General features: G+C 41.1%; 1 protein-coding gene and 1 long non-coding RNA gene across 3 annotated transcripts in view; one reads left to right on the plus strand and one right to left on the minus strand.

Moving 5' to 3' along the window:
- LOC133567942 (uncharacterized) lies at nucleotides 1-4,603 on the plus strand. Of its 2 annotated transcripts, none has more exons than XR_009809510.1 (4): nucleotides 1-97; nucleotides 2,721-2,755; nucleotides 3,396-3,430; nucleotides 4,213-4,603. It is a non-coding gene; the product is annotated as an uncharacterized LOC133567942 (long non-coding RNA). The 2 variants fall into 2 exon arrangements; XR_009809511.1 differs by having other exon boundaries at nucleotides 16-115.
- Nucleotides 3,921-15,056, minus strand: part of ltb4r2b (leukotriene B4 receptor 2b) — a 25,595-nt gene continuing 14,459 nt past the window's right edge. The window contains exons 3-5 of the mRNA XM_061919568.1: nucleotides 5,734-5,934; nucleotides 5,508-5,551; nucleotides 3,921-5,441 (exon numbers count right to left, since the gene is read on the minus strand). Coding sequence (XP_061775552.1) covers nucleotides 5,189-5,441; nucleotides 5,508-5,551; nucleotides 5,734-5,934 — 498 coding nt within the window. The 3' untranslated portion in view covers nucleotides 3,921-5,188. The remainder of the gene's footprint in view (nucleotides 5,442-5,507; nucleotides 5,552-5,733; nucleotides 5,935-15,056) is intronic.

Below are 15,056 nucleotides of genomic sequence, written 5' to 3' on the forward strand. Positions count from 1 at the left end.
TGACACAAATGAAGCCATAAATAGAAGTGCAACGTCACCTACATTCTCTCTTTCTTCCTCGCCATCTTCTGAGTGGCAGACGACCTACTTTTCTTTGGTGAGCTATTCTCGCACGGTATTGATCCCTTTAATACTCTAATATGTTCTTTACTGTAAGCCATTAATATTAGTGTGAGGCGTTTATGTGCTGTTTGTGTGTTCCATTGTTGGCTAGCTGGCTGCCTTGCTAGCCGACCTCGTGGTGCTTTGATGTCGCCGACAGTTCTTCAACAATACCTGACTTTACCTTAAATACTTGAAATAACTCACATTAGTCCAAATATAAACTGGCTTGGAGTCACATTACATCATAATTAAACTAGTTTGGAGTGTTTTAAATGACGTTACTTTGTGAAGGGCGGGGTGTTACTATGAGCAGATTAATTCTTGTCGGCTTTGTCTTACATTGAACTTATTTGAACAATATCCAGTGTTGTAGTATTTAAATCAACTTATTTGAACAATATCCAGTGTTGTAGTATTTAAATCAACTTATTTGAACAATATCCAGTGTTGTAGTATTTAAATCAACTTATTTGAACAATATCCAGTGTTGTAGTATTTATATCAACTTATTTGAACAATATCCAGTGTTGTAGTATTTATATCAACTTATTTGAACAATATCCAGTGTTGTAGTATTTAAATCAACTTATTTGAACAATATCCAGTGTTGTAGTATTTAAATCAACTTATTTGAACAATATCCATTGTTGTAGTATTTATATCAACTTATTTGAACAATATCCATTGTTGTAGTATTTATATCAACTTATTTGAACAATATCCAGTGTTGTAGTATTTAAATCAACTTATTTGAACAATATCCAGTGTTGTAGTATTTAAATCAACTTATTTGAACAATATCCAGTGTTGTAGTATTTCTATCAACTTATTTGAACTATATCCAGGGTTGTAGTATTTCTATAAACTTATTTGAACAATATCCAGGGTTGTAGTATTTAAATCAACTTATTTGAACAATATCCAGTGTTGTGGTATTTAAATCAACTTATTTGAACAATATCCAGTGTTGTGGTATTTCTATCAACTTATTTGAACAATATCCAGGGTTGTGGTATTTCAATGAACTTATTTGAACAATATCCAGTGTTGTGGTATTTCATTGAACCAGAATCCAGTGTTCTGTGGCGCCCAATTGTAGTGAATCCCACCTGAGACATCATAGATGAATCAAATCTTTACTAAACACGTAAAAGTGCACATGTGACAAAGATTTTACTACAATCGATCTGGGGATCTAGATATCTGGTCAAGACACTCACCACTATTTTGCTAAAACCTTCTTTGTCCATCTGTTTTTGATGACTTTATATACTCTGGACCTAGACTTTGAGTCCGCGACATACGTACATTGCAAACTATAACTGATAGTCTGCTTTGCCAGTCCAAATGCATTCGCCATTTTCCGTAGTCTTCCCTCAACGGCCAGGTAATTCAAAGCACTGTCTTTTTTTAATCACATCCGTGGGAGCTTGCGTTCTCGTTGTCTCTAGAATCACAGCTGACCCGAAGATTCGAAAGTTCTATTGCCATCTATATACGCATAGTAGTTCTAGCTGTTAGGCTGTTCTAGTAGTTTTTATCTTCGTATTTTTATATTTTAATACACAGTAGCACTTTGAGGTTGTTTACTCAATGTAAAGTGCTTTTTACGAATAAAATCTATTAAGTGTTGCATCCCAAACAGTTGCAGTCTTTTCAAGTATTCATATTTGATAACCACATGTGTTTGTACAAACAGAAGGAGAGACACAGGCATGTCTGGATGACTCACCTTCATATTTCCAGTGGATGGCACCTACTCGGTGGCCTTGTACCATGAATTGATTAACGTGGACCCCGACTTAAACAGGTTGAAAAACTTATTGGGGTGTTACCATTTAGTGGTCAATTGTACGGAATATGTACTGTACTGTGCAATCTACTAGTAAAAGTATCAATCAATTGTCATTAGTGTCCGCCCTGAGAAATAGTAGGTTGTGAGTTCAAACCCCGGCCGAGTCATACCAAAGACTATAAAAATGGAAGCCATTACCTCCCTGCTTGGCACTCAGCATCAAGGGTTGGAATTGGCGTTTAAATCATAAAAAAATATTCCTGGGCGCTGCTGCTCACTGCTCCCCTCACCTTCCAGGGGATGATCAAAGGGTGATGGGTCAAATGCAGAGAATAATTTCGCCACATTTATTGTGTGTGTGACAATCCACTAGCTGACTGTGGCGCGTTATGATGTCAGTTCCTGTGTGGGGCGCAGTCCTTCTGGCATCACTTTCTCACCGAACTCAATTTGTAAACTATCACTGAGTCCATACAAAGCTAAGAGCTGGAGATTCAAGAAATACATGGCGCACTTACCCGTGTAAAAACCTATCCAAGGAGGGGGGGGCCTTAAACGATAGGTTGGTGTGGCTGAAACAGGGCTTAGGGTAAATAATTATTTGTTTAAGGGGTTATCGGGCTTATTGTAGACATGGCCTGAGGCTTATCAGTCAAACCTTCAATGATGAGTTGCATGTGAGTCCGTGTTTCACCTGAAACTGATGATTATTATTCACTGCACTGATTGGTTTGACATCATGAACCCTAAAAATATCTGTTTGAATTTTGTTTACTCGAAGTAATTTTTTTGCCTCTTTTTTTTTTTCTTTCTTTCTTAGGTTTTGGATCTTTTAACGCAAGGTTTGGTACACAGGTGAGGTGCACTATTTATTGTAGCAGTTATGGACACAACCTAACCCCGCCCAAGGGTTGGAATTGGCGTTTAAATCATTAAAAAATATTCCTGGGCGCTGCTGCTCACTGCTCCCCTCACCTTCCAGGGGATGATCAAAGGGTGATGGGTCAAATGCAGAGAATAATTTCGCCACATTTATTGTGTGTGTGACAATCCACTAGCTGACTGTGGCGCGTTATGTCAGTTCCTGTGTGGGGCGCAGTCCTTCTGGCATCACTTTCTCACCGAACTCAATTTGTAAACTATCACTGAGTCCATACAAAGCTAAGAGCTGGAGATTCAAGAAATACATGGCGCACTTACCCGTGTAAAAACCTATCCAAGGAGGGGGGGCCTTAAACGATAGTTTGGTGTGGCTGAAACAGGGCTTAGGGTAAATAATTATTTGTTTAAGGGGTTATCGGGCTTATTGTAGACATGGCCTGAGGCTTATCAGTCAAACCTTCAATGATGAGTTGCATGTGAGTCCGTGTTTCACCTGAAACTGATGATTATTATTCACTGCACTGATTGGTTTGACATCATGAACCCTAAAAATGTTTGAATTTTGTTTACTCGAAGTAATTTTTTGCCTCTTTTTTTTTTCTTTCTTTCTTAGGTTTTGGATCTTTTAACGCAAGGTTTGGTACACAGGTGAGGTGCACTATTTATTGTAGCAGTTATGGACATAACCTAACCCCGCCGTCATTAACGTGGTAACTTGCAGGCCTCAATTCACTAACTGCTAATATGGAGTAAATACCTTTTATGGAGAGGGTGCCTCATAGTTTGTAGTAACAAAATGTGATAGGTAATAATGTAGAAACAGTTCCTAAAACGTATTTGCCTGCTTTCTGCTCCTTTGTCAGCTTTTTTACAGTAGTCTATTTTGGTGAAGAATTATGTTTTGTTTATTTTCATGGTGTGATGTGTGAATGAACTGACATGAACCGACTGCAGTTAAATCTGATTTATATCCATACACAAGAGGCCTGGGTCGGATTTGAAAAATTCGGAATTGGAATGTTCAAGTTGACATGTAAAAATTTGATACGGCCCACATTGTTTTGTTTTTTTTGCATATTTGAAATGACAATGTATCAAACATCGGAATTGACCTTCATTATGAACAAGGCCTAAGATGTGTGTAAAGAGGACCAAGAGAATTTGTCAGGTGGAAACACTTAAATCCAGGACTGATTACCTTTGACCAAAACTGTCCAACCTTTTTTTTTTCACCGGCACAACGGTAGTAATGATGGATTTATTGGAAAATTATACTTAAGTGACAGGACAAACAAGTCATTGCAAGAAGCTAGCAAAAGGTGTTACTTTAATTTGGAAGTATCTCAGGGAAAATGTTTAATCTTTTTTTTTTTTTTTTAATTTTTTAGCTCAAATAATGCTTCATCTAATTTATTCCACTTGTCTTTTAGGAGACGGGCCGAAAATGCATCCTGCTCATCCAAACGGAGTAGATTTAAACCAAGTACTGAGTGTTTTATTGTATACAGAATATCCATGTAACTCAACTTTAATGTCCATGCCTGTTGTATTCAGCAGATAGCAGCATCATTTAATGAAAGGAGAGTAAATCCTGTTGCACTTTTTTTTTTTTTTTTTCTTTACATTTTCTATCTGTTTTTGTAGGGGAAAATACCTATTTTTTAAATTATTATTCCTTGGCGAGTTTTAAATTGAAAAGTTGTCACTGAGAACATACTTTTTTATTTATATTTCAAGTTATAAGTTGTGTTAAAGTAACGGGTACTACACACTTCTTACTGTTCTGTGCAAATATATAATAAACTTCTGATTGTGCTGAAACCTTTGTGATTGATATTTTTAAAATGACATTCCCAATAACTTCAATGTACAGTATGTAGAGACAATTCTTAACCTTGTGCCAATAAAACATTCATAAGTGAAGCTTTGGTTTAGATGGGGAAAAATCGTCCTTTGTGCAGTGAGACATGTTTGAGTTGGTCTGGACACCTTAGAAGTGAGTTGATCTGACATTCAATTTGAATGTTAAGTAACCGGCAGCTGCAATATGTGACATCGTAGACAATGTAGTGTTGGATGGTTCTGTCGAGCACCAGCCCTAAAATAAAACAAGCAGCTGGTTTTATGGCAAAGTGGTTACTTCCTTCAGATAAACAATCTAATTCCAATGCAAGAGCTGAACACGCCTTAAAGAATGATCACTTGCGACAGTGTCCATTATGGAAAAAAGATTCCTTGGAAAAACAAAATGTCTTAAGTGATGTCTTGCCTATTTCAAGTCCGCTTTGTCAAACATGTCTGTTTTGATTGGTTATTGTTCCTTAACCAACATATACAGTGCATACTCCTCATGCAGTGTCATGTTTAGTGTGCTCCACTGAAGCACTTTTCAGTTCCTCTTAGGTCTCATCGGCCGTTTTGTCCTCCTGATGTGCTGGAGTCCACGATGCTGAGGTTGATGTTGCCCTTATCCGCCCCTCGGTTCTTTTTGACTGTCTGGTCCATCGACGTTCCCTCAAAGAGACGGGCCATGAAGGCAAGTCCGTTCTTCTTCATGTAGGACTTGCCAGCAAATGTGTACAGGACGGGATTGGCACAGCTGCTGATGAAGGCCAGAGCTGAAGTGATGGCACGACTTGTCTGGTAGATGTGCTCCAATCTGCGGGTTGACAGTGACGTCATCGAGGGTAAGAAATACAAGCATCTGTTTTTTTGAACTACTCACGATTTTCGTATATCTGACCCGTCCTTGTACCACTCAGCGGCCACCTTCAATTGCAACATAACACTGTCAGCATATAGTCCAAGAAGAGCGAAGAGGTCATTTACATTTGGCAGGACACTATTGCAAAAATATATGCGTTAGCTTTGTCAAAACAACTTACACCAAATCTGGCCCCTGGCTGCTACTTTAGAAATCCCTGAGCAAAAGTAAACCCAACAGTCCAGACCTGAATCATGTTGATGACGTGGTACGGCAGCCAGAAGAGACAGAACATGACCACGATGGCCAGGATCAGGTTCTCGCTGCGCACTTTCCGGCGGAACCTGGTCTCTCGCAGGCGTCTCAGGATGAGGACATAGCTGGTTATGATGACGGCGTAGGGCAGGATGAAGCCCGCCACAGTCTCGAATGAGTATTGAAACCTGACCTACAAATGATAACATTCATTCTTTACATAAAACGCAAGTGATCTTATCATTAAATACTAAATTCTTTGTTTACATGATCACTATTACTGAAGACTGAATTTGTTTTCACTGTTTTCTTGGACGGCAACATTTCATGTTTACGAAAAGTTGTTTTTTGAACGTTCTCACCTCCAAAGATATGCACCTGCTGATGGGCTGCCTATAAATTGGTCAGTGAATGTGTACGCTTGTCTATTTGTATTGGCCCTGCGATGAGGTGGTGACTTGTCCAGGGTGTGCTGCGGATAGGCTCCAGCCTCTGTGCCGTTCCCAGAGAGACAAGTAGTAGAAAATTGAACTAAAACCATTACAAAAACATATGCGTTCGCCTTGTCAAAAGAATGTTTTATATTTACCAAAACTTTAAAACGCTAAGTACATGTGTTCGATTTGTCAAGAACTTTTAAAATTGTTTTCAATGCTAACAAAAACAAGTTAGTTTTTTTTACTACTTGATTGTCCTAGATGTTTACGAAAAAGTAAACAATGAAAAATGTCAATTTGTATTTAATGTATATAAAATATACATTAAGTTTGCATGACTTTCAATTGTCATTGCATATGTCTAAGACTAAACTTAAAATTTCACAAACATTTACGTTCGCTATATCAATTCATTTGAAATGTTTGTAAAACACGCGTTTGCTTTGACAGACTGTCTTCAGCACCTACAAATTCATGTGCATCACCTTTTTCAAAGACTATATTTAATGTTCACGAAAAATTGTATCTAGATTATTTTAGTGGTTGCAAAAAAATTACACATTTTTAAAACGTAAGCTTTGTAAAAGACTAAATTGCTTTAGATTTTACAAAAACCTAAAAGTACCTGATTTTGATGTTTAGGAAAAAAATGTGGTCGAGTGACTTGTCATTAATTTGTTTTCAATGCTTGTTCAATATGCTTAAAATCTTCAAATTGTCTTCAACACTTACCACGACATGTTAGTTATGTCAAAGAGTAAGTTGTGTTCAATATTCAAAAAAACTTGGACATGGCTGATTTGATGATGCTTTACATTAGCTCCAGCATTAGCTAAATAAGCAAATGTAAAATTTGCAAAACAGGGCATACGTAAGGTTGGTCAAAAGCTTAAAAATGGTTTATATTTAAAAATACAACATGCTACTTTTGCCAGACCAAATTATGTTAAAACATGCACCTGAGGAAAGGTTGATTGTCAACATTAAATGGTCTTAGAGCAGGGGCCTGAAACTCAATTTACCTGGGGGCCACTAGATCATACTTGCCAACCTTGAGACCTCCGATTTCGAGGGGTGGAGGGCGTGGTTAAGAGAGAAGTATATTTACAGTTGCAATTCACCAAGTCAAGTATTTCATACATCTATCTATCTCTATATATATATAGAGAGATAGATAGATATAAGAAATACTTGAATTTCAGTGTTCATTTATTTCCACATATACACACACATAACACTCATTGAGTTAAGGGTTAAATTGTCCATCCTTGTTCAATTCTGTCACTATTTTTCTAACAATATGCATGTACAGTAGATGGCAGTATTGTCCTGTTTAAGAGTGTCACAACATTGCTATTTACGGCAGATGAACTGCTTTATGGTAGACGAAAACATGACTGCTGTTGTGTTGTTACCGTGCTGGGAGGATGTTAATGAAACTGCCTAACTAACCCACATAAACCAAGAACTCGCCCTCAATCATTCTACAGGTATAACATCATTGGGCAGACGCTGTTTATATTGTGGGAAAGCGGACGCAAAAACAGGCTGTCCTCACTCAGATCCACATGGACCTGGAGGGGGCGTGGCCTCCAGCTACACCTGAATTTCGGTAGTCTCCCGGAAAATCTGGGATGTTTGGCAAGTATCAAATCAACTTTTATTTATAAAGCACATTTAAAATTTACCACAGGGGTAGCCAAAGTATGCACTAGGTGCACTCCTGACAATCTCTCGGTGCAGTCAATCTGGTTTAATGTTTTCTACAACCTGCCGTCTCGTCCGCTTTTCCACCATACAAACGGTATGTAGGCCCAGTCACATATTGTATGGGGCTTCAGCAGACCCACGGAAGTGACTGCAAGACATACTTGATCAACAGCCTTACAGGTCACACTGAGGGTCGCCGTATAAACAACTTTATCACTGTTACAAATATGCGACATACTGTCCACACCAAACAAAGTTGACAAACACATTTTGGGAGAACATCTGCACAGTAACACAATATAAAAAGAACGAATACCCAGAATCTAATGCAGCCCTAGCTCTTCCGGACTACAATAGGGGGCTGGGTTGTATATCGTACAACACCGCCGTACATGTACAATTAATTTCATTGTTTACGGAAACATTTACGTTGGGTCTATCAACTTTTATTAAACGTGTTTATAAAAAATACATACGTATATTCCTCTCTAAATGACGATTACTTCAATGTTCACAAGCATTTGTAGGTATAGCTGTATTTTATGTTAATGAAATACATTTGTTTCATCAAAGGTGCAACAATGTACTAAAAATGTAGCTTACGATTTGTCGAAATGTGTCTATTGCTTTCGTGTTGAAGACCTAATTGTTGCATAATTATGTTTACGTACATATTCTGTGCCCACCGAAGTCTCATTTGTCCTGTTTTCAAAACATCTACATAAGTGGGTTTTTTTTAAATAAAGTATCTTTACAGCTTATGAAAAGACATACTTCAGGTGAAAAGAATCTAAGTTGTTTGATATTTCCAAAATGCACGACAGTCGTAACAAATCACCATGAAATGCCTTCAATATAGTTTATAGCAGTCTGTGTGGAGTAGTAGTTCAACTTTTTTAAAAGTGCTTTTAGAATGGTGCAGAGTCCACCACAGCAGCACTCAGTGCTCTCTGAGAAGAGTGATCTGTTCGCTTCTAAAGTCTTCACTCCATTTGTTGCCGGTAGTTTCTTTTGGGGAAAAAAGCACCTTGAAGTGTTTGGTTACTCGCTAAATATAGCGACAAAGCCTCAGAGCTGGCACATCTCTCTTCTCTGGCAGACCAGATAGGTTATGTGTTCATGAGCCAGAGCAAACTGGTTGCGCTAAATAAATCTGTGGCTTTGTACCGCCACAAATAAATTTGTTAGAAACACTGGTGGGGAGGTGGGCGTGGCCTGCGGACCTGCAGCGAATCAGGGTGTGCCAGGACTGGCTTCGAGATCAGCGACAGGTGTGTAGATGGTCCACCTGGGTATCTAATCACCTGTCGCTCTATTAAATGGCCCTTCGAAGGGGACTTCCATGAGGGGCAATGGGTGCCTTGGGGGGTCTCAGGCTCTCTCTCGCTCCAGCTCCACCATCTGTCTCCTGCTGCCTTTTAACAGAGCGACAGGTGATTAGATGTACAGGTGGGCTATCCACGCACCCGTCGCTGATCTCGAAGCCGGTCCTGGCACACCCTGCTTAGCTGCAGGTCCACAGGCCACGCCCCCCCTCCACAACTGGTTTACTAAAACAGGTACACATATAGCTGGTTTGCTATTATACCGTGCATCCTGAAAGTATTCACAACGCTTCACTTTTTCAAAATTTTAAGTTGCAGCCTTATTCCAAAATAAATACTTCTTTTTTTTTGTCCTCAAAGGTGTACAGACAATGGTCCCTAAAGTGAAAATATGCATAAGTATACACAACCTTCGCCCAATACTTTGTTGACACACTTTGGCAGCAATTACAGCCTCAAGTCTTTTTGAATATGCTATAAGCTCGGTACACCTATCTTTGGGCAATTTGGCCTTTACTTTTTGCAGCACCTCTCATGCTCCATCGGGTTGTATGGGGGTGTTGGTTTTCATCCTGAATGTCTCTGTGGAGAGAGAACCTTCCAGAAGTAAAAAACCTAAAACCAGTGAAGTTGGCACAATGTGTAAATCGTAAATAAAAACAGAATACAATGATTTGCAAGTTATTTTCAACCTGCATTCAATTGAATGCACTGCAAAGACAAGATACTTAATGCACAAACTGGTAAACTTTATGGTTTGCAAATATTAGCTCATTTGAAATTTGATACCTGCAACGTGTTTAAAAAAAGCTGGCATAAGTGGCAAAAAAGACCTGAGAAAGTTGAGGGGTGCTCACCAAACACTTATTTGGAACATCCCACAGGTGAACAGGCTAATTGGGACCAGGTGGGTGCCATGATTGGGTGTAAAAGCAGCTTCCTTTATATGCTCAGTCATTCACAAACAAGAACGGAGCGAGGGTCACCACTTTGGGAACAAATACGTGAGCAAATTTGTCAGAATACTCTTATATAAGTTATCACACAATTTGTTTTCCCATGAGTTTAGGCTGCTCTGCGAAAAGACAAAAGCTGTCTTTGTTCTTATCAAGCAAAAAACCTCCACTGTGTGAGATGGGATGTGACGTGGAGGTGTAGGTTTCTTTGATCTGTTGGATAGCCACAGGAAGACCTTGTCAAGACCTGAGATCTACAAAGCAGAGAGCAGACCTGACACCGCTCCAGGTACCTTTTCTTTCAACTTTTTACGACTGAGTGCGGTATCTGTTTATGACCCCCCTACCATTAGGAGCAGCTGTGTAATGTAGTGTAATCAGAAAATGCCCAAAGGAGGAACATGTTGGGACTGCCTTCAGAGTGTGGTGGGAGGCTGTAGCTGAGTGTGCAGCCCCAGACGTTTCTCCTCATGAGCTAAATTGAATCCTGTCTCTGCCTGATTCCTTGCTTCTTGTCTTGTCTAATAGATGTCATCAGTGTTTGAACCTGACAACATTGTCGACCAGTTTAAGAACATTTCTCAACGAGCTATTGCAAGGAATAGAGGGATTTCACCATCTACAGTCCGTAATATCATCAAAAGGTTCAGAGAATCTGGAGAAATCACTGCACGTAAGCAGAAACCAACATTGAATGCCCGTGACCTTCGATCCCTCAGGCAGTACCGTGTCAAAAAGCAACATCAATGTGCAAAGGATATCATCACATGGGCTCAGGAACACTTCAGAAAACCACTTCTCAGTAACTACAGTTTGTCCCTGCATCCGTAAGTGCAAGTTAAAACTCTACTGTGCAAAATGAAAGCCATTTTTTCAACATCACCCAGAAACGCCGCCGGCTTCACTGTACCCGAGCTCATCTAAGATGGACTGATGCAACGTAGAAAGTGTTCTGTTAAGTCCACATTTCAAGTTGTTTTTGGAAACTGGACGTTGTGTCTTCTGGACCAAAGAGGAAAAGCACCATCCGGATTGTTATAGGCGCAAGTGTAAAAGCCAGCATGTGTGATGGTATGGGGGTGCATTAGTGCCCAAGACATGGGTAACTTACACATGTGTGATGGTATGGGGGTGTATTAGTGCCCAAGGCATGGGTAACTTACACATGTGTGATGGTATGGGGGTGTATTAGTGCCCAAGGCATGGGTAACTTACACATGTGTGATGGTATGGGGGTGTATTAGTGCCCAAGGCATGGGTAACTTACACATGTGTGATGGTATGGGGGTGTATTAGTGCCCAAGGCATGGGTAACTTACACATGTGTGATGGTATGGGGGTGTATTAGTGGCCAAGACATGGGTAACTTACACATGTGTGATGGTATGGGGGTGTATTAGTGCCCAAGGCATGGGTAACTTACACATGTGTGATGGTATGGGGGTGTATTAGTGCCCAAGGCATGGGTAACTTACACATGTGTGATGGTATGGGGGTGTATTAGTGCCCAAGGCATGGGTAACTTACACATGTGTGATGGTATGGGGGTGTATTAGTGCCCAAGGCATGGGTAACTTACACATGTGTGATGGTATGGGGGTGTATTAGTGGCCAAGACATGGGTAACTTACACATGTGTGATGGTATGGGGGTGTATTAGTGAACAAGACATGACTAACTTACACGTGTGATGGTACGGGGGTGTATTAGTGCCCAAGACATGGGTAACTTACACATGTGTGATGGTATGGGGGTGTATTAGTGCCCAAGACATGGGTAACTTACACATGTGTGATGGTATGGGGGTGTATTAGTTCCCAAGACATGGGTAACTTACACATGTGTGATGGTATGGGGGTGTATTAGTGCCCAAGGCATGGGTAACTTACACATGTGTGATGGTATGGGGGTGTATTAGTGCCCAAGACATGGGTAACTTACACATGTGTGATGGTATGGGGGTGTATTAGTGCCCAAGGCATGGGTAACTTACACATGTGTGATGGTATGGGGGTGTATTAGTGCCCAAGACATGGGTAACTTACACATGTGTGATGGTATGGGGGTGTATTAGTGCCCAAGACATGGGTAACTTACACATGTGTGATGGTATGGGGGTGTATTAGTGGCCAAGACATGGGTAACTTTCACATGTGTGATGGTATGGGGGTGTATTAGTGGCCAAGACATGGGTAACTTACACATGTGTGATGGTATGGGGGTGTATTAGTGCCCAAGGCATGGGTAACTTACACATGTGTGATGGTATGGGGGTGTATTAGTGCCCAAGGCATGGGTAACTTACACATGTGTGATGGTATGGGGGTGTATTAGTGCCCAAGACATGGGTAACTTACACATGTGTGATGGTATGGGGGTGTATTAGTGCCCAAGACATGGGTAACTTACACATGTGTGATGGTATGGGGGTGTATTAGTGGCCAAGACATGGGTAACTTTCACATGTGTGATGGTATGGGGGTGTATTAGTGGCCAAGACATGGGTAACTTACACATGTGTGATGGTATGGGGGTGTATTAGTGCCCAAGGCATGGGTAACTTACACATGTGTGATGGTATGGGGGTGTATTAGTGCCCAAGGCATGGGTAACTTACACATGTGTGATGGTATGGGGGTGTATTAGTGCCCAAGACATGGGTAACTTACACAAGTGTGATGGTATGGGGGTGTATTAGTGGCCAAGACATGGGTAACTTACACATGTGTGATGGTATGGGGGTGTATTAGTGCCCAAGGCATGGGTAACTTACACATGTGTGATGGTATGGGGGTGTATTAGTGCCCAAGACATGGGTAACTTACACAAGTGTGATGGTATGGGGGTGTATTAGTGGCCAAGACATGGGTAACTTACACATGTGTGATGGTATGGGGGTGTATTAGTGGCCAAGACATGGGTAACTTACACATGTGTGATGGTATGGGGGTGTATTAGTGCCCAAGGCATGGGTAACTTACACATGTGTGATGGTATGGGGGTGTATTAGTGGCCAAGACATGGGTAACTTACACATGTGTGATGGTATGGAGGTGTATTAGTGCCCAAGGCATGGGTAACTTACACATGTGTGATGGTATGGGGGTGTATTAGTGCCCAAGACATGGGTAACTTACACATGTGTGATGGTATGGGGGTGTATTAGTGCCCAAGACATGGGTAACTTACACATGTGTGATGGTATGGGGGTGTATTAGTGGCCAAGACATGGGTAACTTACACAAGTGTGATGGTATGGGGGTGTATTAGTGCCCAAGGCATGGGTAACTTACACATGTGTGATGGTATGGGGGTGTATTAGTGGCCAAGACATGGGTAACTTACACATGTGTGATGGTATGGGGGTGTATTAGTGCCCAAGGCATGGGTAACTTACACATGTGTGATGGTATGGGGGTGTATTAGTGGCCAAGACATGGGTAACTTACACATGTGTGATGGTATGGGGGTGTATTAGTGCCCAAGGCATGGGTAACTTACACATGTGTGATGGTATGGGGGTGTATTAGTGCCCAAGACATGGGTAACTTACACATGTGTGATGGTATGGGGGTGCATTAGTGCCCAAGGCATGGGTAACTTACACAAGTGTGATGGTATGGGGGTGTATTAGTGGCCAAGACATGGGTAACTTACACATGTGTGATGGTATGGGGGTGTATTAGTGCCCAAGACATGGGTAACTTACACGTGTGATGGTATGGGGGTGTATTAGTGAACAAGACATGGGTAACTTACACATGTGTGATGGTATGGGGGTGTATTAGTGAACAAGACATGGGTAACTTACACATGTGTGATGGTATGGGGGTGTATTAGTGAACAAGGCATGGGTAACTTACACATGTGTGATGGTATGGGGGTGTATTAGTGCCCAAGGCATGGGTAACTTACACATGTGTGATGGTATGGGGGTGTATTAGTGAACAAGACATGACTAACTTACACATGTGTGATGGTATGGGGGTGTATTAGTGCCCAAGACATGGGTAACTTACACATGTGTGATGGTATGGGGGTGTATTAGTGGCCAAGACATGGGTAACTTACACATGTGTGATGGTATGGGGGTGTATTAGTGGCCAAGACATGGGTAACTTACACATGTGTGATGGTATGGGGGTGTATTAGTGAACAAGGCATGGGTAACTTACACATGTGTGATGGTATGGGGGTGTATTAGTGAACAAGGCATGGGTAACTTACACATGTGTGATGGTATGGGGGTGTATTAGTGAACAAGGCATGGGTAACTTACACATGTGTGATGGTATGGGGGTGTATTAGTGAACAAGACATGACTAACTTACACATGTGTGATGGTATGGGGGTGTATTAGTGCCCAAGGCATGGGTAACTTACACATGTGTGATGGTATGGGGGTGTATTAGTGGCCAAGACATGGGTAACTTACACATGTGTGATGGTATGGGGGTGTATTAGTGCCCAAGACATGGGTAACTTACACGTGTGATGGTATGGGGGTGTATTAGTGAACAAGACATGACTAACTTACACGTGTGATGGTATGGGGGTGTATTAGTGCCCAAGGCATGGGTAACTTACACATGTGTGATGGTATGGGGGTGTATTAGTGAACAAGACATGACTAACTTACACGTGTGATGGTATGGGGGTGTATTAGTGCCCAAGGCATGGGTAACTTACACATGTGTGATGGTATGGGGGTGTATTAGTGCCCAAGGCATGGGTAACTTACACATGTGTGATGGTATGGGGGTGTATTAGTGCCCAAGGCATGGGTAACTTACACATGTGTGATGGTATGGGGGTGTATTAGTGCCCAAGACATGGGTAACTTACACATGTGTGATGGTATGGGGGTGCATTAGTGCCCAAGGCATG

Source organism: Nerophis ophidion, linkage group LG14 (genome assembly GCF_033978795.1).
Source record: "Nerophis ophidion isolate RoL-2023_Sa linkage group LG14, RoL_Noph_v1.0, whole genome shotgun sequence".
NCBI classification, from domain to species: Eukaryota; Metazoa; Chordata; class Actinopteri; order Syngnathiformes; family Syngnathidae; genus Nerophis; species Nerophis ophidion.